Source organism: Cnephaeus nilssonii, assembly GCF_951640355.1.
Source record: "Cnephaeus nilssonii genome assembly, chromosome: 14".
NCBI classification, from domain to species: Eukaryota; Metazoa; Chordata; class Mammalia; order Chiroptera; family Vespertilionidae; genus Cnephaeus; species Cnephaeus nilssonii.
Genome location: NC_137085.1, coordinates 8,833,448 through 8,859,836, shown reverse-complemented (window position 1 = coordinate 8,859,836; position 26,389 = coordinate 8,833,448). Strand labels below are relative to the sequence as shown.

The following is a 26,389-nucleotide window of genomic DNA, read 5'->3' as shown; positions in this document are numbered from 1 at the left end:
CACTGACTACACAGGACGCCCAAACTTCCTGGGAAGCCTCAAAGATTTCCACAAACTGGCTCCTATCTCTCAGGGTCATGTTTCAAAGACACACCCTGTATTCCAGCCATGCAGAACAACTTCAGATTTTTACAAAGGGGTGCTCTTGCTGCTCCCTGTTTAAAATAATATTTTGTTTTCTAACTCCTTCAAGACCCATTTTAAGTGAGTAGCTCCTCCTCTGGGAAGCCCCCCTTAACCTATCTTGGCTATTAATCACACTTTTTGTGCCACTCTCTTACCTAGCACTTTCCTTCATTATCCTGAATTACAACTGTTTTTCATGGTTGTTTATTTTTTAATACCTTTTTATTTATTTTAGAGAGGCAGGGAGAGATAGAAACACCGATGAGAGAAACATTGATTGGGGGCCTGCTGCACACCCCCTACTGGGGATCAAGTCCACAACCTGGGCATGTGTCCTGACCGGGAATCAAACGTGACCTCCTAATTCACAGATTGACACTCAACCACTAAGCAACACTGGCTGGGAAATGGTTGCTTTCTTTATGGGCCTGTGAGTTCCCTGTCAAATAACAGATGATCAATACATTATTTTTTAAATGAACGAATGATAAAATAACATACATGTCATCTATCTTTGGCTATAATGCCCAAGCTGAGTTGTGTGAAGGCCTACAAAATGTTACTGAACTACTTGAGATAAACAACAAAGAAATTATAAGAGATGTGATTTGCACCCAAAAAAAATCTGTGTGTTTGAACTCTTCCTCCCTCCCCCCCATAATGATACTTAACACCCAGCGCTCTGTGGACGCTTAACAAATGTTGAATAATAATAACAACAATAGACTTTTTTATATTTATAGAATAACACTGTAAACATTTCATCACTTTCCTGTGGCTGAAAAATTCTAAAAGTTTAACAACATCGGCCTAATAAAACAAAACCAAAATTCTGTTACTGAGAAGAGATAAGTGATATACAAAGAAACCTTGGTAAACAATCTATTTAGATAATGGAAATTTGAAAATTTTGTGTAGCGTAAAAGATAAAAAGAAACGAATGTTCTTTTTTCTCAGAAAAAAACTTGGGATGAAAATTGAAAAGAGGCCAAATATAACTCTTGACACTTCTCAGGTCTTCCAGCACATGGCATCCTGCATAGTCTTGGGTTAAAGTCACATTCATCCTCCCAATTAATCCACCCAAAAGACAGAAAAATGCAGTGATCTGGAGCTATTTCACTGTTTTGGGGGTTTAACTTTTGGGATAAACTCATTAATTAAAAAAATAATAGAATCCAGTTCAGAAGTTAGGCATATCTGGGTTCAAATGCAGGCTTTAATTCTAACTAGCTATTTTACTTAGTGCACAATCCAATCTCAATTTTATTTTTAACTCATAAAATTAGGAGAATACCACTCATTCTAGAAGATAATACTAAAGAGTTCAGCAGAATGAAGCGGAGAGAAAGAGAGAGATAAAGCAATTGAGAGCATGGATAATAAATTGGGAAGTTCCTACATATTTATATAGGAGTTTTCAGAATAAAAAACAAAACCAAAACTGAATAAATAAAATAAACCCTAGGCTAGGCAAACATAACATTTGAAGAGATAATGGCTGATAATAATCCAGAATTAAGGAAAGACATGAGCCCTCATATTGAAAAGACACTATGAGCAGGACAAGAAAAATAAACCCATCCCTAGATACATTATAGTAAAATTGAGGAATATAAGATTCCTAGAGAGAAAGGGTGACAATTAGATTGATAACAGACTTCACCAATAAAAATTGATGAAAAAAACTCTTCAAAGGGCAGAAGGAAAACTGTCAATGTAGTTTCATACCCAGATAAACTATTCTTCAAGTCATAGCAAAATAAAGATATTTTCACATATACAAAGACAAAAGGGTTTGTGATACTCACTGAAAAAAATAGTAAGGACACAATTCAGCAAGAAGAAAAGTGAATCCACAGGAAAACAATGGTGAACACAGATGTTGATAAATGGTAAAACGAACTACAGTCTATGTTTTATTGTTAGTGTTTTTTAAAAAGTGAAGTTAATACTCTAATATGAATAAAATTTGCATATGGGGTTTTCCAATGAATAAAGTTTATTAAAACCCTTGTATTGTTTAGGAAAAGAATAAACATACTAAATAATTTAGAATTGTTAATTTATGTGATTTCCATATATGTAGGTTTATTCTGTTTTACAGTATTCTGGGCTAGACTCCCAAAATATCTTCTTGGAAAAGCAAAATGCCTCTTTTCCATTCTGTAGATGTAGTCTTTCTAAAATATTTTACAAATAGCTTGTCTCAAACTAAGCTCACATTTTAGTCTACTCTGTAGAAGGTTTGTTTAGGATCCTCTCTCTCTCCCTGCTTTGGCCTTTTCCCGAGCTGGATTTTTTTCCCTTCCTGTTTATTCCTTCACTTTTCACATTTTAACTTCAACTACTTTTGATCTTCCCCAATGCTCTATTCTTTTTCTTCCCTTTTAACTTTTTTATCGTAATTTCAGATTTACAGAAAAATTGAAAGAATAGTGCAAAGAATCCCCATTTACCCTTCACCTAGATTGTCCAAATGTTAACATTTCACCACAATGGCTTTATCCTTTTCTCTCTCCCCTTGCTTGTGCACATGCTTGCACATACACATGATTATATAATTCTATATTATATATGTTTTATCTGTATAAAATGTTTCTTTGAACCCTTTGAGATTAAATTTAAAACATGATGTCCCTTCACCCCTGCATACGGAAGTATAGTCAGTTCTGCTACAATGGGACATATATTTTCCTAAAAATCATCATGCTTAAGGGCACAAGGCTCAAAAATTTCATCAGTGACATGTCTTAAATAAGACAGACACCTAATAAAAACAATAGCACCACTTTATACATGTTCAATGGGTAGAAATATATAAATACTATAATAAATGTCATTCTACCTTGAAACAGTCATGAAGTTTGCTCAGGAACTGGGCACCAGAAGGGTTGTAGTCTGTGAGTAGATTGTGGAGAGGTGGAAGGAAGATGGAAAACTGTATCACTGCTGTGGACAGAGGTATAAGGCTCATAATACACACAATGAACTGAGTAGCTGGTAGGTGTTAGAGGTGTGCATGTGTGAGGTCTTTGTATTCCTACACATCTTGGTTCATCTGGGTGCAGTTTTCTGCATTCACCTGGTATTTCTCATGGATAGTATCATACATAATCAAACATAAAATTCACATTATGCTCAAATTGTTTCCTAACATATCAATTGCATTAGAACAATCTTATGCAGGTATTACAGCAAACTGACTATATTTCTTTTTTTAAAAAAAGTTTTATTTATTTCAAAGAGGAAAGGAGAGGAAGAGAGAGATTGAAACATCAATGAGAGAGAATCATTGATTGGCTGCCTCCTGCACGCCCCCTACTGGGGATCGAGCCAGCAACCTGGGCATGTGCCCTTGACCAGAATTGAACCCGGAACCCTTCAGCCTACAGGTTGACGCTTTACCCATTGAACCAAACCAGCTAGGGCCTGACTATATTTCCTAGAATCTCTTAGATGATCACAGTAAAATGAATCACCAAAATAAAAAAATTAACATTGATACAATAAATATCTAATGTACAGCCTTTATTCAGAATTCAGTATTTGTCCCAATGTCTTTTTACAGCAAAAGAAAATCCTGGATCAGACATTGCATGCAGTTGTCCTATCGCTCATCTCCTTTAATCTAGAATAGTTCTTGGGTCTTCCTTTGTTGTAAGACATTAACATTTTTGAAGAGTACAGGCCAGCTATTTTGTAGACTGTTCTTCAATTCAGATCAAACCCTCTACTCTTCCATCAATCTATCACTGTTGGCTAACGCACTATTAATGCCTGAAATCTTCCTGAATGTGATTCAAGTGTGGAGGTAGGGTCTGTCTTTTATCATAGCTACCTTTGAAGAATCAGGTGAAATCTGCACTGGGAAACCTAGAAAATGGCAGTTACCTAATTGCCCTTAAAAGAGGTCCCTTCTTACTAAAAGACACACTGGCCACCACAGAAAGTAATTGGCTTACCACACCCCAAAGTATAGGAAGTACGTCATTCACCGGACAGTCATTTTAGAAGCCTGACATTCAGATCAATATTTCAGGAAGGCGATTGTAACTGGAGGAGGAAGACCAGGCACTAACATTTTTTTGAGCTTCTACAATGTGGTCATTATACACATTATGGTAATATGCATTTAATTCTCATAACAGCTCTCTGTCTTGCTCTAAATCTTATACTCTTTCCCCCATATTTTACTGTATCTTCTATGAATCACAAGGGTTCTCATGTGTATTCAGAAACAAAAAAGGAACCACTACTATTGCAGTTCAGGGCAGAGCATGAGTCAAAGACACCACATTGCACACATGCAGATAATCATGCTGTCACCGCTTTACCCGCCAAGTCTTGTGTCTGAAGCACAGCTCTACCATGTGGTTGTAGAGTTCTACCACTTATTTGCCATGAGGCTGTGGAGTGCTGAGCTCTGTGCAGGTGCTCAATACACGTTCTGAAAAACATTTTGAAAATGCTTTTACTCATTTTTGTGGTGGGCTTTTTTTCTTAACTGGATTCTTATCTTGACTAAAAAGAAAATAGCGCAAATCCATTTATTCATTCATTAATTCATTCGCTCGCTCACACACTCACTCTCCTTAGCATGCCCAAAACATGACTAAGGACTCTATGGAAACATTCCATAATCCTTTGGCATCCTGAGGTTTAGAACAGGATGGTTCTAATTAATAGATAATAAGAAATAGTATAATAATACCATTCTTTTTCTAGACAATAGAGATTGCCTCATTATTCCTCTAAATGACAGAGAAAGAAATGGTACCACACTGGAGCCTGAATTCCTGCCTTGCCATCCCTGTGCTTTATGTAATGGAGGCCAGAAGGACAAACCACTGGAGTCTATGGTTGGTGGCTGTGGTCTCTGTGTGAGGGATGCATGCAGTCAAGTAGGTTTTAGAATAGGATGTGTGACCTGGGGAAGACTATTTACTTACATTCAACTTAAGCCACATCCCCCCCGCATGGCCCCTGAGGAAATTCAGAACCCTCAACATACTGGGTCAAGCCACATTTTTAGATCCTTCAGAAGTATGAAATGTGTTAGACTAGAGGGGTCTAGACCTTGCAATCTCTGAGCTGGAATTTAAATATAATATTAGGAAAGTATAGAATCTGGAAAATTATTAATACTATCTATTTTGTAATTCTAATGAGTTTCACTTAATTGTTAATGTAATTTATATTTACACAAGAAAGACTACATGTATTGACATTTGTTTTTTGTAGCATAATAATAAAACAAACATCTGTGAACCTACCACCTAACTTAAAAAACAGACATTATCATTGCATTGTCTTGGTATCCCTCTACTGTTGCTTTCCCCAGTTATTTCTCACTAACTCCTACCCTCAATTATTTTTCTCATTCCCTAAAGTTCTTTCACATGTGTACAATGGCTGTATATTCTAGCAATGTAATTATAGTTCAACTAGCCAAAATCTGGGGTTAGAGGGAGAATAGGGAAAGAAGATGGAAAAAAGGTTACAAAATTTTCTGTAATTGTTTACTGAGGCAGCTGTGTATGAAAATAAATGAGTAATTATGGAATAATTCCAATATCATCTGGCCCTTGAGAACCAGCATTCTAAGGATGGCAGGAAGGAAATAGAAATGTAAAAGAGAAGAGGTTAAATAAGAGCTCTGTGGTCTTGAATTTGAAGTACTACGTATACATGCGTATATATCTGTATCTGTATATGTGTGTGTACTTCCTAGCTCTGTCCACTATAAAGGCCCAGAAACAATGACCAGCCAGTGAGTATCCTTGCACCCAGGTTTTGGTCTTGAGACATCATTTCTCACTAAAAGAAACCAGTGCTTCCCGAGGAAATAATGTCTGATTCCAGGTTTGGGGACAAGAAACACATATGATGAGCCTGGAACAGCTTGTAATATCAGCCAGCAGGGGAGCTACCAAAAATGACTGGGGTCACACAAAACAAAAGTACTCAGATGCCAACCTGAAGAAGTTCTCACTGGCCAAAGATGGGACAGTTTGAGTTTCAGTGACAATAATTTCAATGAACCCAAACCCACCAAATATGTTTAAATAATAATGATACATATATTAAAGAATTGTCACACTGAGAGGTGATAGGGAACTAATTATATTACATTAAAAACTGGTAAGTAAAGGGAAAGAATGAAGCCTTTATCTAGCCTTTGCTATATGAACTGTAACACTGGGTAATAAAATAGTATATGAGGAAAAGTGTCTCTTTATAAAAATACTAGAGGCCCGATGCACGAAATTCATGTAAGGGGCTTGGCCCTCGCAGCCTGGCTTCGTCTGGAAGGTCATTTGGCTGTCTGGTCTAATTAGCATGTTATGCTTTTATTATTATAGATTCCAACCAATAAATGAGTCTGGCCAGCGTGGCTCAGTGGTTGAGCATCGACCTAAGAACCAGGAGGTTTGATTCCCAGTCAGGGCACATGCCTGGGCACAGGCTTGATCCCCAGTAGAGGACATGCAGGAGGCAACTGATCAATGATTCTCTCTCATCATTGATGTTTCCATCTCTCTCTTCCTCTCCCTTCCTTTCTGAAATAAAAAAAAAAAATATTTTTAAAAAATGATAAACTTAAACTCTATCACCATTTTGTGACTCCCAATGGATAAACAAATATAGGCATTAAGTATCATGGGATATTAAAAGTCAGCAAACCAGACCTGCTATATTCTCCTATAGTCTTAAAAAATATTACCTGCAGTCTTACCAAAGAGATTCAACCTGAGTCTATCCAATCTCAGGATCCAGTGACAATTAGAGGGAAATACAAAGGACAGAGGAATATGGCGAAAGGCACCATGACTATGCAATCAGCAAAACTTACACTTAGGAAAACTATAGTCCTGGTTTCTTAAACAAGTAAATTGTAATGAAATGAAAGGGTGGAGGAGGAACATATAAGTTAAAAGAGAATTAAAAGCTATATCATTTTTTCAAATGGCCAAGACTAAACTCTAGCATCTACAGATAAACATTTGGGTAATGAAACCTTTTTTAAAAAAATATGGAAGTCAGGATGGTGGTTATTTTTGGCAGAAGGAAGAGTTTTGATGGAAAGGGTTTCTGGGGTGGTAGTGAAACTCTATTTCTTGACCTGGGCGGCAGTATCAGTCTTATAACAATGCGTTATGCCATTCATTTGATTAAGGCAGTTTTCTTTATCAGTTTTACAATGTAAAGATCTTTAAAAATGTGTAATTACCTATCTAGTGGGAAATATTGTAAAGACTGAATGTCAACATTTCTTTGTAAATAATGTCATGATGAGAATTCTTACTATCTTTTTAATTAAAATACACATACTGTCTTTACATTGAAAAAGAAAACCTCATACCTACACTGTTTCCTCATAGGATAGAATGTAGAGAAAGCTCAGCTTTAAATTAAAGAGTTTTTTAAAAAAATATATTTAAAAACTAATATTATTGATAAAGGGGATGGCTATGCAATGGGGGTGGGGGGACAGGAGGTATATGGGAAATCTCTGTACCTTCCCTTAATTTTGCTGTGAACATAAAACTGCTCTAAAATATAAAGTTTATTTTTAAAAACCCCCACCTAATATTAAGTTCTTTCCATGTGCTAGGCACCTGCTGTATTATCTCATTTAATCTGCACAAGCTTATGAGACAGATCACATCTGTTCTCACCCTTTTACAGATGAAGAGACTGGAGCACAAATGGATTAATTAACTTACTCAAAATTATAAAAATAAAAAATTATGTAAATGGCAAAGTAGAACCCAGGTCTACCTGACTTCTGTGAGCAGGTTCCATATTGGATCTGTTTCTCTGTGCCCAGTATCTACTAGTACTTATGGAATTAAACTGATTTACTGAAAACTAATGATCAGGAAACAGATATTAAGTATCCATAAGCTGCTACCTAAAATACCACTTCTTGGCAGGAGAGATAAGAGGCAAAGAGTTCCTTTGAGTCCAGCAGTCACAGAGACCCTTCTCTAAGGCAGAATGGTCTCCCAGCGCAAGGGCTTGAGTCCAGGCTGGCGAGATGCATCCAGATTAAATGTGTCTGGGAAACTGGAGAGAAGAAAAAGACAGCTTCATGCTGCTGACAGCAGGGAGTGCAGAAAAATGTTTTCTGAACCTTAGGAAGGCAAAGTTACCACCCTGACACACTGAATTATCAAACCCAGATGAAGAAGTGAGATCTTAGAGTTCATGTTTCTTGACTAGATGCTGGAAACCACCACCAACGAGGACCAGAAGCAGCCTGGGACCAGTGGAAAAAACACGAGTTCTAGAGGCAGACAAACCGGGCCCCCAATCCTGGCTCCAGCTCTTACCAGCACTCACTCATCTGGGGGGTTCTCTTTATCCCTTTCCTGGGCTACCTGGCACATTATATGTTGACTTTCCTCTTTGTGTCTCCCTAGAACAGGGGTGGGGAACCTTTTTTCTACCAAAGGCCATTCAGATATTTATAACATCACTAGAGGCCCAGTGCATGAAAATTTGTGCACTCGGGGGTCCCTCAGACTGGCCTGCACCCTCTCACAGTCTGGGAGCCCTCAGGGGATGTTTGACTGATGGCTTAGGCCCGCTCCCCAGCAGGCCTAAGCCGCAGTCTGACCTCCCTCTGCGGGAGGTGACCAGGTGGACCGATCAGGGGAGCAGCTGGCCCTGCCCCCTGATTGCCGTCCCCTTCCGTGTGCCAGCCGCCTGCTCGCCAGCCTCGCCCCCCACTGACCAGTCGTTCTGCCATTCAGTTGATTTGCATATTATGCTTTTATTATATAGGATTCCCGGGCCATACAAAATTATCAACTTAAAAATTAGCTGGCTATATTTGGTCATACATTTAATTAACTCACCCCAAATGCCTTGGCAGGGCCAGACCAAATGATTTTGTGGGCCTTATACCTGCAGGCTGGACGTTCCCCACCCATGACATAGAATATAAGAGATTCGAGGGCTGGAACTTGGTGTGTTCACTGCTGAGTCTTCGAGCACCTAGAACCGAGTCTGGCATAGTAGGGTCTTGGTAAATGCTTATTCAAAGTTGATTTAAACTGTTTCAACCCTCTCTGCTTTAAGTTCCTTATCTGTCAAGCTGGGGATAATACCATGCACACTTAACCAAGAAAATATAAAGGGCAAGAAGTAAGTGTTCAATAGATATTGGTTTTTTTCCTTTACATATTTCTTTTGCATAACACTCATCAAATGAGGATAAAACTATTTAACTCGGGATAAAACTTCCCCTTCAAAGAATAGATAAGGACCATTTAAGCTGGCCACTGACTTGCTCAGGACACCCTCAAAACCTACAGACCATTTTTAATGTTGTGAAGATGAGAGTATGAATGTATCACAGTAGGAACTTGGGTGAAGAAAGTCTTAAGCAAATGCCGTATGAATAATGCCAGTGAACTGCGATGTATGAGCACAGGGCGAGTAGAGATCTGCCAGGTCGCATCACTAACAGGGAACAGCAAACCAAACATAAATAAGCTCCAGTAAAAGGCTTCCCCCCAATCCGGCCACACCTCCCTGGGCTGTGCTGTTGGTGACTTGGGCATTCACTGACAAAAGGGAAGCTGCCTCCCAGAGAACAAGGACTTTATGCCTGCCATCTCATTGACTTTTAAAAATAATTTTGTGAGGGTGGCATTCTTATCCCCATATAACAAATGAAAAGCCTGTGGTTCAGAGAGGAAGTGATTTCCAAGGTTTCCCATCTCTTAAGCAGCAGCTCTCCTGGAATTCCAGTTTCCTTAGCCTGTAGTGAATGGGTGACTACAACACATGTGGAGTACCTCTCGAACACCTGAATACTCCATTGCACTTTTACAAGCTTCCCCGATTCCAACGCCCCCAGGAAGTGAATATATTAAGATAAGAAATTAGACACATACTAGATAGTAATTGCTACCTAATAAAACTTTGCCAATTCACTGAAGTTTGAAGCAGTCAATCAACATCTGTGGATTTCTAACACTCCTTGTAGCTCCAGGCTAAGCCCAAAAAGTTTTAAATACCTTGCTCTTGTTTCATTATAAAACAGGAACCAGCCAAGTATATGTCAAGGGAGCCCTGTGAAGGCATCATTTAAGTAGAGATTTTCTTTCCTATTTTACAATTGAGGAGCTAAGGTTCAGAAAGGTACAGTAACTTGCCTGGAGTCACACAGTTGAGAAGAGGCAGAGTCCAGATTAGCACCAGGTTTAGCGATACACCAGGGAGCTTTTAGCTTCACATGCTGTTTATTACTGACCTGCGTTTATGTGTGTCACGGAAGAGCCTTAATATCTGGGATCCGGTTCCGAGCCTGTCTGATCTTAGACCCAACCTGCTCTGTTCTGGATAGAAGTTCCCTGGGCTCTCAGGTCAGCTGGCTTCCTGCTTGCTTTGGCACATGTGAGGAGGCCCTGGTGAGAGGTGAGGAGGAAGATGGAAGGGAGAAGCTGAGTGTGTCTCCTGTCTCCCTGCCTGGGGTATTGTCCAGCATGGTTCTCCTCCTCTTTGAGTCATGCGCCCACTGCACAGGCCCACAGGTTCCAGCTGTGGTCAGGTGACCCAGCACTGGACCCAGGAAACCACCACTGCTGTTGCTCGTCTCTGGATTATCTCTCAGTTCCTCCCTCTATCAGTTGAATAACCATTTCCTTGAATTATTTTCTCTCTTGGAAACACCTGAAGGGGTTTCTGTTGTCCTCCTTATATCCTGATTGATACACTGATCAAGCTGTTGGACCAAGGGGACCATGTGGCAGCCTGTGGTCCTGGGCTGAGACAGCTAAGTGGTGGCTGGGCTCTATGTCTAAGACCACCTGTTGGCTACAAACCTCTGTCTGGCCAGATAAGAAATGCTTTGGAAAAGAGACATGCTTTTCTTTTCTGAGGTTCACAGCTATGAGATGGGTAAAATGAACACAGTTGGTATCTAATTCCATTAGAGCAAGAAAAATTCATCATATTCATTTAGCTACAGCAGCATTTCCCAAACTGTGGGGAGGAGTAGGAGATGTATGGAATGTTAATAGGTATTCTGGGGAGAACAGGCTTTTGAAAGATGCTGGGTTAAACCAAGTTAACTAGATTCTTTATAGCAGGCCTTCAATAATATGCATTTAAATATCTAAGAGAAAAGTTACAGTATGCAATATATGACAATCCCAAATTTCACATGTTCAGAAAACATAACATCATGTGGATCTACTATTTCAAGGAACACTGTTCTAGAAATGCTGGTTTTTGGGATTGGTGCGGAAACCCTCTTGTGGCCTCCTAGGTCTTTCCTGGCCTGGAGCCCACCCCTTCTCCTCTTCCTCCTTGGACACACTCCTTTTCTCTGTCTGTGCCCCAGCCCCAGCTCCGACCAGGCCACGTAATTTCAACGCCCCTTGCCTGTGCACGAGCTGCGTACTGTCTGCCCCCGCTCCTGGGGAAATGCTACTTTCCCACAAGGAGCCATCCCAGGTGCATCCTTCCCTGGAAGCTTTTCCTGGGCCCCAGGCGGAAGTGATCTCTTCTGCCTTTGGATGTCAATGCCTGGACAGCACTCTGCTACGGCAGTTACCATTCCTCAGGGCAACCCTGCTTGCTTTTGGTCTCAGCCTCGCACTGTCCTTAAGAACAGTGATCGAATCTTACTTGTCAGTGTGTGCAAGCCAGTGCCCACAGCACAGTGGTCATGAGGTCAGGTTTGTGGGGATACAAATACCCCAGGAGTTTAAATATTTGTTTCATTTTCTGCTATCAAAGCTTGATTATAATTGACTTAAAATTCGTTAAATCAAATAAAAGTTCCATTGTTATGATAACCCCAAATAAATTAACCTTATATTAGTGTAGCTATTTTTATTATGCTGACAATAACTGGGTTTTTAAAAAAAATCCTAAAATCAATTTAAAAACAACTACGCTGAAGCAAGTTCAGCACCAGGATTAACACTGCGGTGAGAAAGTTCGCCACTAGGTGTCAGCCCAGGAAAAGAGGAGGGAGGGCTGCACTGGCAAGTGGTTTACTTTTCATCCGATTTTCACCATAAATGTCAAAAACTTTAACAAAATATTAAGCAATTAAAGTGATCTATTAAAGGAATGTTTTAAAAAAGATATCTAAAATGTTGACATTTCCCCTTTGCAAAATAGTTTATAAATGGTGTTAGTTTAACCTGCATTTTTCAAGACAAGAAACATTTGCACGGATTAGAGACATTGACTCCTAAGAGGAAACCAGCTCAGTTTTCTTCTGAAATGCCCTGAAACTGTATACAATACGGACCATATGGTAATCACCATTGTGGCAAGTGGTCAGAGGAAAGAGCGTAGTTGCTAGAATCAGGCAGATGGAAGGTTCGAATCCTGGCTCTGCCACTTCTTAAAAAGTAACATAACTGTTCTTCACCTTGGTTTCCCATCAGTAAAATGGGGCTACACTACGCTCTACATATGAGGACTATAAACACCAAATAAGGGGATATATGTAGAGTCTAGCATATAATAAATGCTTCATATTATTTTCTTTTCCTTATGACTTCGTCTTAATGATTTCTTTAACAAAGCTGTGTTTCAGCTCCCAAACAATTAAAGACATTATAACTAAGAACTATTACCAATTCAGTCACTCCACAGATAATTATTGAGCACTTTCTATGTATCAGGTTCTGCCCCCAGGATACATGAGTCATCACCACACTCCACCCCTTTCTGGAGCAAGGCTCCATTGCTTTGTGAGGGGAGCATAAGACAGAATGTGATGTAGCTGTATATTTCTGAGAATGTATACACACCCCATAAAAAAAATCAGTGTGGATGCATGCTCAACGGGGAGTAGAGGGAAGGAAATTTATAATTGTATCCTCTAATCATAAATTCCATAATGTCCTCCATGGAACAAACCCACCACTCACTCCACCTTCTGTTCCTGCGCCTCTACTACGGCTGGGGTATAAGAAAGAATAAGGCAAAATCCTGTTAAGAGGATCACATGTACATGAAGTCATCACGTGTACATGTTATCACTGCTTGAAAATGGATCAGAAGGGTTTCCTTTTCAGTCTCACTGAAAAAGTAGAAGACCCAAAGTGATATCATTGACTTAAAACACCAGAAACAGCAACCATTTCTCTTTGCTACAGCTTCCACAAAGATACAGTATTTAAAACAGCCACAACGGGATCGGCTTACTCCATTATGTACTTGCCTGTTGTACTTTCCTAACTAGAACCGAATATTTACTGCACATGGTGATTTCACAGAGGGCGATCCTCTTCAGATCCTAACTGGCTACCATGCAGCTGCCTTTTGTGCCTTTGTTTGACATTTATACATTCACGCTTGGTGTTTGTGCCAGATTACTCTTCTCATGCTCTGAGATGAAGCTGTGGATGCTTTTTCAAAAACTAAGCATCGATATTGTGCAACACTGAAATGTGACCACCAGTCTTTCTGATGTATAGCATGGGAGAACGGGTATCATTCATTTGTTCATCCATTCATTCAACACACACTTAATGAGCACCTACTAATATTTGACTATGTCAAGGATACCAAGGAGTACAAAAAATGGTCCCACCCTATGGGAACAAAGTAGGAAAGCAGCCAGATTATTAAATGAGATTTAAAAAACTCTCAGAATTTAAAGCCAGAATTCCTTCTGGATAGTCTAAGATACACTAACTGTGTTCTATTTTTCAAGTATTTTAGAACATAGGAGAATTTAATTTTCATCATATTTAGTGATGCTCTTTGAAATCCTTCAGTGCAGCTTGATCATCCTGTTTAAATGTATTTCCTGCCAGTTCTCATCTCTCACTTAAGGACCTACTTTTTATGGGTAGTCTACTTCTAAAACAATGGTTCTCAGGTCAGCCATCATTCATTGTGTGGCTCCAAGGTGCCAGGACTCTCAAACTGTGTTCCTGAGCAACATCAGTGTCCCGGGGAGGTGGACGGTGGAGATTTGGTGCCAATATCAAACAATGGTCCTCTTATCCCAATAGGCAAAAATGTTTTGATGTAATAGAAAAAAAGATTCTCAATGATATTTTCTCTTGTGCATTTTTAAAACTGATTCTAATGCATTTCTTAATTTTAAACTCTTGGTACCTACCACCTCCTCTAGCCTGTAAGTGCTAGTGAGCAATAACATGAATAAATAAATATCAAATAAATAAATATCAAATAAATATGTGATTTCTTACAAATCTTTTTTGTATCTCTTGAGATAGAAGCCAAACTCTCACAGTAAAGGAGAGGAACAAACAGGCCAGAATTTAATTGTTTTTTGAATAGTTTCAGAGAGTCTGACACTTGCTGACAAGTATGGCCACCACTATTCCAGGACGCGGTGGTCTCAGTCTCCTCTTCCTCCTCCTTTACCTACCTCCTTGTCCTCTAGGAATTGTCACTATCATTTAGTTGATATCTACTACAAAGAAAAACATTGTGCTGAGTTTTACACATATTGTTGTTATTTTTCTCAATAGTCCTACAAGGTTGGCATTATTTCCATTTTAGGGATGAAAAATCGAGGATTAGAGAGGTTAAGTGACTTTAAGGTCATCTTCTGGTCGATGATAAGAGCCAGTATTAAAACCCAAGTGAATCCAAAGACCATACTCTTTCCATCACACCCGGTGGTCTTCTTAGCCATTTAAGAGCCACAGAACTATGGGTCCCCTGAGTCCCAGTGGTGAGAGCACCTCCCCTTACCCCTACTTCATTCCCAGGACATGATCTTGACTTGGGATGAATACTAACATGAAAAAATGGTCCCTTCTCTAGCCCCTACATTCCTGCTGTCAATGCGTCTGTTAGCTAGGCCTATAGGTTTGGGCTATAATTCCCTGTCTGCTTGACTAAAATAAACTAGAAAATAAGAAAGTCTTTCACAAACTTTTCCTACAGAGCATTCATAGGTACATAGCCATGCTTCACAAATATACTACTGATCACTTAAAAACAGCATGGGCTTTGTGTGAAAAACAATTCAGTGGTTCTTCAAAAAATTAAACATGAAATTACTGTATGGCCCAGCAATTCCACTTAGAGTTATACACCAAAAGAAGTTAAAACAGGCCCTCAAACAGATACATGTACAGGAATGTTCACAGCAGCATTATTCTCAATAGTTAAAAGGTGGAAACAGCCCATGTCCAACAACAGATGAATGGATAAACAAAATGTGGTATATCCATAAGGTTAGAATATTATTCAGACTTAAAAAGGGATGAAGTTCTGACACATGCTACAGTGTGAAAGCCAGACACAAAAGGACAAATATGGTATAATTCCACTTATATGAAACATCTAAAATAGGCAAATTCGTAGAGATGGAAAGTAGATTGGAGGTTCCCAAGGGCTGGGGGAGGGGAAATGGGGAGTTATTGCTTAATGGATCTAGAGTTTCTGTCACATAGGGTTGTGAATGTAATGAATGCCCCTGAATTATATCCTTAACAATGATGAAGATGGCAAATTTTATGTTATATATCTTTTACTACAATTAAAAAGACCAAAAAGCCTGGGCTCCAGGACAGATGTGGATTCAAGTCCCAGCTTTGCCCTTCCCAGACTGTGTGGAGGCACACGCACCAGAACCTATTGTTTTAAGATTCCTCAAACCGTTTTTTTCCTTTAGCACCAGATGGATAAATGAGTATGTCCCTCACGGATGTCCTGGGAACCCTCTGCTGGCCTAGGTGGAAGGCAGGGAGTGCGCCCCATGAAGGGCTCTTCATTCTTTCCATTTTTTGAGCTGCTCCGAGGCTGAGTCAAAGGAAATTTGCTTCCCTACCACGTTGTGATGAGTTGGCACCCACAGTCAGGCTCCTGCACGCAGACTTGTATTTCTCTACTCAGAAGGCTTCGAAATAGAAGATTTCAAAGCTTTATTCATAAAGGTGTTTGGTGGAATATTAATTATAATGCCCAGATAATTGGAAATAATCTGAATGTCCAACATGAGAAAGCGGTTATAGACATTATGGTAGCTGTACCTGATAAAATAGTCTGCAGCTATGTAAAAATGCATATGTCATGTTTAATGAGGAGAAACGAACTTTTAATTTAAATTTGATAGCAGCTATATAAACACTATGCAAATGAAAAATAATTAAAGAGAATATACAAAAGTTAATTGAGGTACTTTTGTTAGTTCCGTGTGAATATAGTGCTATTTTAATTTTTCTAGTTTACAAATATTTTCCTATTGCTTATTACACTAAAATCACAGATAAAAAGTTTTTGTTTTGGTTTTGGTTTGTTTTTTGTTTTTAAATCATGAGCTCAATGATGTTACTCATTCAGGAGACAGATATACATGGTGTTTTCTGACCTGCTCCAACACAGCCTTGCCCATTCATGCTTGAAAGCCAGGCTATCAACCTGCTTTTATCTTAACTTCTCTGTCTTCCAGGGATTTTAGGTGGATAAATATGACTCAGCAGAATCATGTGCACAATCAGGGGCTATAAGGAAGGTGATGCCAGCGGACCCACAGCTGAAGCTGGAAGCCAGGCCTCTGGGGATGAAAGGAACAAGCTGGACTAGAGGAGCTGGCTGCTGCCTGCACAGCCTCCTTCACAGACACCCTGGCTGGCTGTCGACTGCCCCCAGCCCAGCATTCACCTCTGTGGGCAGGGGCTATGCTCCACGCATCCTGGGGATGCCCAGCCAGCAGGTTGGTCCAGAGAGCGCCACATGAGCTTGTTGAATAAACAATCACAGATGTTCCATCTATACTGGCCTTCCCAGACACTGGCACAGAATAGGACACATCTTAAAGTACCAACAGCCATCCGTTTTGCCTTCTGATCTAACATTTACCAAGGATCTGCAGGGGACAAGCAAGGGAACTTACACTTTCACATGCACTGTCTTAAGATGAATTCAGGTAGCACGAGCTATGAAATGAGAAACTGAACAGAAAAAGGGATGAAATTAGAAGACATAGTCTATTTTTGAAAGTTCTTTAAAACTAAGGCTACTGCGCTATGAAATGTCTTCAAAGAGAGGGCAGCGGGCTAGTCGTATTCAGATTTCATGATGACATAGTTTTAAACAAAGGAGAAGTAAAAGTAAGATTCTTGTTAAAATTCATTTGTTCTGCATAGGCAGGAGAAAGGGGAACTTTCAAGGCAAATTCAAGAACCACACTGCTACCCACATCCTCCACAAGTTGCAATCTTCCACCAAGCTGAGAAAGGATCCTTGGCTTAGCAATTAAAATCATTTGTCTTTTATCCCCTTCTTGCCAAAAAGGACCCCAGCCCTAACTAGTTAATCCCTAACACACACTGCTACTCCCAGAGTTGCCTGGCAACTGCTAGGAGGCGTGTCAGAGAGCAAGAAAGGCCTAAATAAATGAGCTGCAGCCTGGCTGCGCTTGACATGGATAAAGGGGGGTTTTCCGAATGGAGCTGCCTGGCTGCTTGTGGTTCTGTCATTTAAGTGGAGATGAACAAGTTGGCTTGGCCGATATTGTTAAATATCTTGGGCTTTGCACCTTATATTCTCCGGGTGACTGAGAAATGGGTCACATGCCCTGCGATTTGCAGACACTCTCCCCTCTGCCGGCAGCAGCCACCTAAAGCCTACAGAGAGGGCAGGATGCAATGCACACACACTGAGCGAGACCCAGCGCCAGCCCCCAGCCCAGAAGCTTTCCTATGCCTTTATGTCTTTCCATCCACTGTTCCCAAATATACTCACTGATGCCTGCACTATGCCATGACCCATGCCCAGTGCTGGGAGCACAGAAAGAAAGAGTTATAAAAGTGGAACATGTGCAAACCAGAACAAAGACAGGTGAGAGGGTGTGGTGCCGTGGTCGGCAAACTGAGGCTCGCGAGCCATATGCGGCTCTTTGGCCCTTTGAGTGTGGCTCTTCCACAAAATGCCACGGCCTGGGCGAGTCTATTTTGAAGAAATGGCGTTAGAAGAAGTTTAAGTTTAAAAAATTTGGCTCTCAGAAGAAATTTCAATCGTTGTACTGTTGATATTTGGCTCTGTTGACTAATGAGTTTGCCGACCACTGGTGTGGTGGAAGGAACCTGAGTTTCGGAGTCAGGATGGCCCAAGTCTGTCCCGTAGCTCTCCTACTTACCAAAAGTCACCCACAATCTGAGCCTCTATCTCCCATCTGTGAAATGGACAGTAAAGGGCAGTGGAGGGGAATTACTGAAACAACTGAGAGATGAACCAAGCTCTGGCCTTGGGGAAGGCTGCTGAGCAGGTAGGAGACGTGGCTGTCACTGGACACCCTTTGAGCTCACTTCCTGACCCTCAGGAGAGTCTTTTGGAATCATTCCCCTGGCCCAGAAGAGAGGCACCAGTGAGCACTGTCAAGTCCATCATGTTTCATGTTTAAAAACCAAGTCCCTGGGACTGTGCAGTGAGTGACCTGAGTCTCAGGACTGCACCGCCCAGTGGGAAGCCACACCCCACACCCCACAAAGCCCTCCACTTTGGCCTGTTCTCCCACTGCTGGCTGCTGCTCAGATCCGCCCGGCAATCTGCCTTAGAGGCGGCTCCCGTCCGCCACCACCTGCTCCGGCCACCATCTTTCTCCCTCACCTTGTACATCAAAGGCCTTCAGTGTACTCCATCCTTTGACCCAGTCAACTCATTTCAGGGATTATGCCTCAGGAAATAATTCAGAGCATGCATGAAGATGTATCCAAAGATGTTCACCACAGTGTGGTTTAAAATTGTGAAAAGTGCCTAACAAAAGCCATAGCGCTGGGCTTATCTGATGGGCCTGGGTACTGATCTCAGATCGCAGGAACTTGATAAAAGTCTCTGCAAGTAGGGCCCAGGCTGCCCTTCTAAGAGGCCCACAGGTGATTCTGATCCACAGCCAAGACTGTGAGCCACTGGAGTCACCTGATGGGATATGCACAGCCATTATAAATGATGTTTCAAGAAGAATTTTCACTTGCTATGAATAAATGCTTACAACATACTAAAAAGCAAACCCAAACAACTGGGACTAGATTGCTTTGCTGATAATTTCTCAACTGCCTAAAAGTAAAATCCCAAAACCCAAATCCAAATGAAACAAAAAGGACCCAAAAAATCCTGGGACCTAGGTAGAAACATGCTAATATGTTATCATAACTCCAGATGATAGGACTGTGGGTGTTTTCTCATTCAAGTCCTCAGTTACTTTAAATATTTCTTACCAGGAGCTGGTGTTTTTATAATCGGAGAAACACAAGTGGCCTGAGGAGGCTGCTCTAACCCCTCAGAACTAGGAGCCTGCCACTCTGGAGGCTTGTCCAAGTGAACATCCCCCACACCACCCCCATGTGACAAGTGCAAGTACAACCATAAACTTCTCCAGAGGAGCAACTTGTGCCTAATGATATGCACAGCAATACATACCAAGACTCAACCGCCTATGGATTCTAGACATACTCATAGCTACTATAGGATCACTGTAAGAGCGGACTATTCATGTCTGTCAGTGCTCAGCTTCCCAAGGAAAGGACTGAGCCAGTTGCCTCATTCTCATTTTAGAGATGGGAAGACATCGGTATTTTCCTTGGATTATACCAGCTCTCAAAATGACACCATACCTGGCTGGTTTGGCTGGGCCCAAGGTCAGGACAAAGAATCAGAGCCACCTCCCTCAGAGACAAGCCGGACATGGTGAACTTGCTTTAAACCGAAGGGCCTTAAAGGACCTAGGAAAGAATTTCTTAGGAAAAAGAGAGTGCATTCCCCTTTCTGTTATGTGATCATGACCGTGCCTGAAGCTCAGGCAGCATAGAGAGTCAGGCCTAAGTGTTGATGAAAGATGAGAAGCAAGGAGGGTAGTGGCATTTGGCTGCTGCTCCCTGTGCACCACCGCCCTGGCCACGTCACAGAGAATGTGACCTGGCTGAAGAAAAAGCACGGAGTCTGCTATTACTCTGTGTCTCCCTTAGACACATGATGGAGTCCTAGTGATAAGAAAACATCCTTACCCTTCAGGCAATGTGACCCACTCCAACTAGGCTGGCTGTGGCTGCCATCGCTACTAAGAGAAAAGGGCTCTCAGCCAGGTTCCCTTCTAAATTTCTCTGCTCCATGGAGTGACCCAGGCCCCTGGGCCAATTTCTCCATTACCTTGGCCAAGGGTAGGCTGAATAGAGGGTACCCGGTGCAAACTTCTTATTGAAGGTGGGAGAGTTGGTACTTTCATTGGTTTTACAGTTAACCTGTTGTCTTCCTACCTTAGCAATAACTAGTTGCTATTGTTAGGGTATCATAGGCAGGCAGGGGATAGTAATGGGGCCATGGGGGCTTAGAAAGGTTGAAGTGCCATGGAGGTGGATAACACTACTTCCCAGGCCTCAGCATACTTTATAGTCATTCACACCAAGACCTCCATAGGAGCCTCTAAGAAGTGAATTCCCCAGGATGCTTTATTTTCTCAAGGGTGGGGATGAGGTTCCTATAGCGGAAAAGGGCAGCGAGGCAGTGGGAAATCATGGCTGTGGGACTAACTGGCTCCTCCACTGCTTAGCAAGTCACATCTCTTCTCTGAGCCTCAGTTTCTATACTGGTTACTACTATCTCAGTCTTACTGTGAATCCGCAGGGAGAGCCGGGCACTGTAGTTAACAAAGGGATCTTTACATTCACAGGAGCAGTTAGTGTGCCTCACTCATGGCCATGAGGCTTCCTTGTGCTACAAGGTAGGGATGCTCCCGGTCCCCCCCACCCCCTCCCCGTCCCCCATACAGATGCACAACCTCTTGTAGGTGAATTCAACAACCAGGCGAATTGCAGGTTTCTCGTGGTCCCTGAGGTATGTTTCTTAGCCCTGACCAAACATGGGTATATGACATGCCAACAAGTTACTCACTGGCTCAATTTTCAGAGCGTTCCGGTAGCTGCCGAAGAAAGCAGCCTGGGCCTTGAGGAAGGCTCTGGCCACACCGTCGCCAGTGGTGGTGGAGACCTTCTTTAGCCGGCTCTTCAGTGAAGAGATCTGGTGACCGAGAGAAAGAAGATAAGTTGAGGGCAGGGCTGGAGGAGGATGTCTGGCTAAGAGCTCTAGTAAATCCCTGGTCGGAATCGACTTGATACCTTGGCTGCTGGGAGAGCAAAAATGCATTCAGTGTTGGGGCAGGTTTTTGATATTTAAATGAATGTTGCTTTTATTAGAGCATATCTAATGAAAACACAAACAAAACCACTTTCTAAGCAGTTACAATGAGCCAAGTAAGTGCTTCACATTAAATTTCTAATTTAATTATTTCAGTAATCCTGCAAGGAAGAAATTAGTGTTCCCATCTTATAAGGGTGAAACAGTCTCAGAGACGGTCGATCACATGCCTGGGAACAAACCTAAGAAGTGGCCAAGTCAGAATATGAATGGGAGCCTGTTCATCTGACCCCAAATTACACGAAGATTTTCAGTTCCAATTCCATTCCCTTTTCACATTACTTTCAAATATTAGAATAAGTGATTTATAATACTTAATATATTATCTATCTATATATATGAAAGGCTAATACGCTAAGTGTCCGACTGTCCGATTGGTCCCTATGACTGTCCGACTGGTCTCACTGACCACCAGGGGGCAGATGCTCAACACAAGAGGTGCTGAGCTGCAGTGACTTGGCAGCAGTGGTTCTCAGGTGATGCACCCCGAAACCAGAGAGGAGGGAGTCCGATTCCTCGTGGGCTGGGTGATTCCACCTTCAGCCATGGGTTATGTTATTTTTGGGGCCGAATCTGGTTTACTGCACACTTGCATTTGCGTTCCACACCCTGTACCACAGCGACTTTGCAGAATACCCTCTCGCACTCTGGGACCCCTCAGGGGATGTCGGAGAGCCAGTTTTGGCCCCATCCCCGCAGGCCAGGCTGAGGGACCCCACCTGCTGGAGGTACCCCGCTCCCTTTGCAGATGCCGAGGAGGGACCGCAGGAGGTTGGCTCCAGGGCATGTCCAGCCCATCTCACCCAGTCCCCACTGGCCACCTTCTAATTAATTTTCTTTCAATGTGCACAAATCTGTGCATTGGGTCACTCGTGTACAATAAATAAATATATGTTACTAGTGGCCCGGTGCATGAAATTCATGCATGTTAAAAGGGAATTACCGTATTTTCCAGCATATAAGATGACTTTTTAACCCAGGAAAATCTTCTCAAAAGTTGGGGGTTGTCTTATATGCCGGGTGTCATCTTATAGGGCGGGTATATCCCAAACTCTATATTTTAACTGGAAAAGTTGGGGGTCATCTTATACGCCCAGTCGTCTTATATGCCAGAAAATACAGTAATTAGAATTTTGGGAATATTGCTGTTTGCCCTTTCTCTATAATAGAAGTGTCAGAGATGAAAGAAAATTAGTAAAATGTATATGAAAATCTCCCTCCTGTCAGAGTCTGGGGCATGCTTCGAGACCCAGAGTCAAGTCCCCTGGGCCCGACGCCGGGGTGGGGGGCACAGCCTCAGGTCCCCCAGCTCCAGCACTGCGGTGGGGTGGGGCACGGCCTCAGGTCCCCCAGCTCCAGCGCCAGGGTGGGGGGTGCAGCCTCGAGTCCACTGGCCCGGCCTTAGGACCCCCTGCCCCGGCGCGGGGGCATGATGACCATTTTCATATTAGCTCTTTATTATATAGGATTATATAGCTCACACCTGATACTCTAAAGCAGTAGTTGCCAACTGGTGGTCCATAGACCACTGGTGGTGTGTGAGGTCTGAAAGGTTGGTCACCGCTGCTCTAAAGGAATAGTAGCAGCTTATAGATAAGCACTCGCATGCTAAAATAAAATAGATAAGAAAGCCATGGCAATGGGAAAAGTAGCCAGGAATAGATTTAATACGTAAAGATAAACCATAAGGTCTTACATAGTGGCTAGAAATGAACTTTTGACTTAAGAGCCTCCTAGTGGTCAAAGCAAAAAGGGATACATAAGAAGTAGTGAGATTCTTGGGTCCATTCATGTATTACAAACCAACCAGTTACCCAGCTGAACACAGATTTTCCTGAAAGTGAGAACTAAATGAGATTCTTCCCATGAGTTCCCAATGTAGGAATGACTATGACGTGATGGCTGTTGCCCTCAACATCAGACAGCATCAAGCTTCTGGGTTTGTTTCTAATATGCCCTTCATTCATCTCAAAATTGCACAACTGCTGGGCTCGTCATTCACATCGTGTTCCATGTGAAAGGTGTCCCTAGAATTGTGCAATGTGGTAGCCTCGAGTCATTCATTTACTCAACAAATATTCATTATTTTCTCAGAGCCTAGGACTGGGTTAGGTATTGAGGATACAATGGTGAACAAAACTAGACATAAGCTCTGCCCTCATTAAAACTTATACTCTCGTGAGGGAAACACCAATACTATGACATTCCTACTGTGATGAGCCTCTGACAGCTCACCAGGGAGGTCAAGGAAAGCTTCCTGGAGGGAGACAGGCTTGAACTGAGACCTGAAGGATCAGTTGGAGTCATCTTGGCCAAGGGAGGGAGAAACAGTGTACCAGACATGGCGAATAGCATTTGCAAAGACCCTGTGGTGAGCAGTCCAGAGAACAGAAAGGGCTGTGGCTTCAGTGGAGAGAATGAGGGGAGTATGCTGTAGAATGAGGTGAGAACAGGAGTCAGAGGAGCCTGTGAAAACACTAAGGAATTTCTTCCTTTATCTTGAGAGAAATATAAAGCTAATGACTGTTTTTAAGCATGTGGGTGACATTTCATGGGTACATTTCAGGAATCAGGGGCTTAGATAAAGGACTATATAATGGCTTGACATTATTTAAGGATAAAATTAAGAATAAAATAGAAAATTAGATTTAGGTGGTTCATGAATCATATACAAATTTTCAATATGAAGGAGTGATGATCATTTTAGAAGGCATAGGCTCCATAGCTTTCCTCAGAATCCTACACAAACAAAAACTAAAACAAAAACCATTAAGAATAAATTATCTGGGATGGACTATATATACATACCTTTAGAAACGTCCTATGAACATTATTTCTTATTACTAAGTTTCTGATAAGGGATTTTATTAGCTTATTAAGATATATCTTATAGTAACAGAGCTGAGAGGCTGTTCGCAGAGTGAGCTGAAGATGAATACCAGAGGACCTGCATCTCGGCTGAAGGACAGTATTCCAGTTACTGAACTTTCAGCAAATGGACCTTTTGAAAGTCATGATCTTCTTCAAAAAGGTTTTCCTTGTGTGAAAAATGAGCTTTTGCCCACTCATCCTCTTGAATTATCAGAAAAAATTTCCAGCTCAACCAAGATAAAATGAAATTTTCCATACTGAGAACCATCCGGGGTCTAGTTGCTCCACTAAAATTGCAAATGGAATTCAAGGCAGTGCAACAGGTCCAGTGTCTTCCACTTCTTCCACGCTCACACCTTTCACTGGATAATTTGAGGGGTAATGATGAGACCATTGGATTTTAAAATATTCCTTTTTTAAAATATATTTTTACTGATTTCAGAGAGGAAGAGAGAGGGAGAGAGAGACAGAAACACTAATGATGAGAGAGAATCATTGATCAGCTGCCTCCTGCACACCCCCCACTGGGGATTGAGCCCAAAACCCGGGCACGTGTCCTGACCAGGAATCGAACTGTGACCTCCTGGTTCATAGTTTCATGCTCAATCACTGAGCCACCATAACTGGGCTGAAGATACCCTTAATGACCCATCACAAAGTGCACTAATGGAGGAATTACACTTGATGGTGGAATATAAACTTGGTTTACTGCAATGCAGTGTGCTGACCATGGAAATGGAGGGGCTACATTTTGTTTACAGTTGTTTGTTTGTTTTACTATAATTTATGTATACAACAATAAAAGTACTGACACATGAGAACTGCTGTCAAAAAGAATATATCTTACATACCATAAAATTCATTCATTTAAAGTGTATAGTTGAGTGGGTTTTTTTAGTGACAAGGTTGTACAAGGATCACTATTATCTAATTCCAGAACATGTTCATCACCCCCAAAAGAAGACTCATTGCTAGTCAGTTCTTATTCCCCACCAATCCTCCTTCCCCACCCTAGCCCAAGGTAGCCACTAATCCACTTTCTGTCTCTATGGATTTGCCTATTCTGGACAGTTCATATAAATGCAATCATACATTTATGTATGTAATCTTTTGTGAGTGGCTTCTTTCACTAAGCATAATGCTCATCTATACTAATAAAAGGGTAATATGCTAATTAGACTGGGTCGACTGGACATCTTCTGGTCATCCAGTCCTCCTTCTGGACAAAGCCACGATGGCGGGGTCCGAGGCAGAGGCGGTTAGGGGCGATCAGGCCAGCAGGGAGCAGTTAGGGGTGATCAGGCTGGCAGGGGAGAGCAGTTAGGGCAATCAGACAGGCAGGGGAGGGCGGTTAGTCAGGCTGGCAGGGGAGGGCAGTTAGAGGTGATCAGGCCAGCGGGGGGAGTAGTTAATACATAATGCTGCTATGAATATCCATGTATAAGCCAAAAGGACACACGGAACACAGTACTTGGCACATAGTAGGCCATCAATAAGTGTTTACTGCGTATAGGGGAAAGAATCCTGTGTTGTTGTTGTGGGGGCATACCATAAGCTTGGACAGTCAACAGAGTGTAGGTAGGACTGACATTCTCCTCTGATAAATCAGAAGGACAGGAGCATGCACAGAGGGTAGTCACCCCATCTCTGTTTGGAGGCAAGCCAAGGGAAACAATTTTCCTCTGGAAGCAGTTTGGATTTTGTCTCAACACCTGAGTGTAAATACCCGGTTTATTGTGACCTTCCCTACCCTGGGACCTATGAGCCCCTGAATCATAGCGGTGGGTGCTCCATGAGAAGCAACGCAGGCCATTTGGCACCCAGGCAGATTGCCATGGACTTTCAACCTGAAATAGCAATGTGAAAAAGACACATGCTTTTTTTTTTTTTAATTGTTGACACTATAACAGATGTCTCCCATTTTCCCCTCCTCCCCCTTAACCCTATTTACCCAGGTCCTCCCCCACCTTCCGGCCTTCACCACACTGTTGTCTATGTCCAGGGACTATGCATATATGAATATATGTTCTTTAGTTAATCTCTTCCAGTCCCCCACAACCCCCGCCCCTCTGAGATCTGTAAGTCTGTTCCATGCATCCATGCCTCTGGTCCTATTTTGTTCATCAGTTTATTTTGTTCATTAGATTCCACATATAAGTGAGATCATATGGCATTTGTCTTTCTCTGACTCGCTTATTTTGCTTAGCATAATAATCTCCAGGTCCATCCATGC

The 26,389-nt window shown here is 41.8% G+C and overlaps 1 protein-coding gene and 1 pseudogene across 15 annotated transcripts in view; one reads left to right on the top strand and one right to left on the bottom strand.

The window, feature by feature from the left end:
• Nucleotides 1–26,389, bottom strand: part of DENND1A (DENN domain containing 1A) — a 470,320-nt gene that overhangs the window by 118,761 nt on the left and 325,170 nt on the right. For all 14 annotated transcript variants that reach the window (XM_079791022.1, XM_079791014.1, XM_079791024.1 and 11 more), the window contains one exon: nt 20,983–21,108. In XM_079791022.1, the coding sequence (XP_079647148.1) occupies nt 20,983–21,108 (126 nt within the window). The remainder of the gene's footprint in view (nt 1–20,982; nt 21,109–26,389) is intronic.
• Nucleotides 24,210–25,117, top strand: LOC307111037 (proteasome maturation protein-like; annotated as a pseudogene). The gene is made up of 2 exons: nt 24,210–24,554; nt 24,751–25,117. The product of its transcript is annotated as a proteasome maturation protein-like (transcript).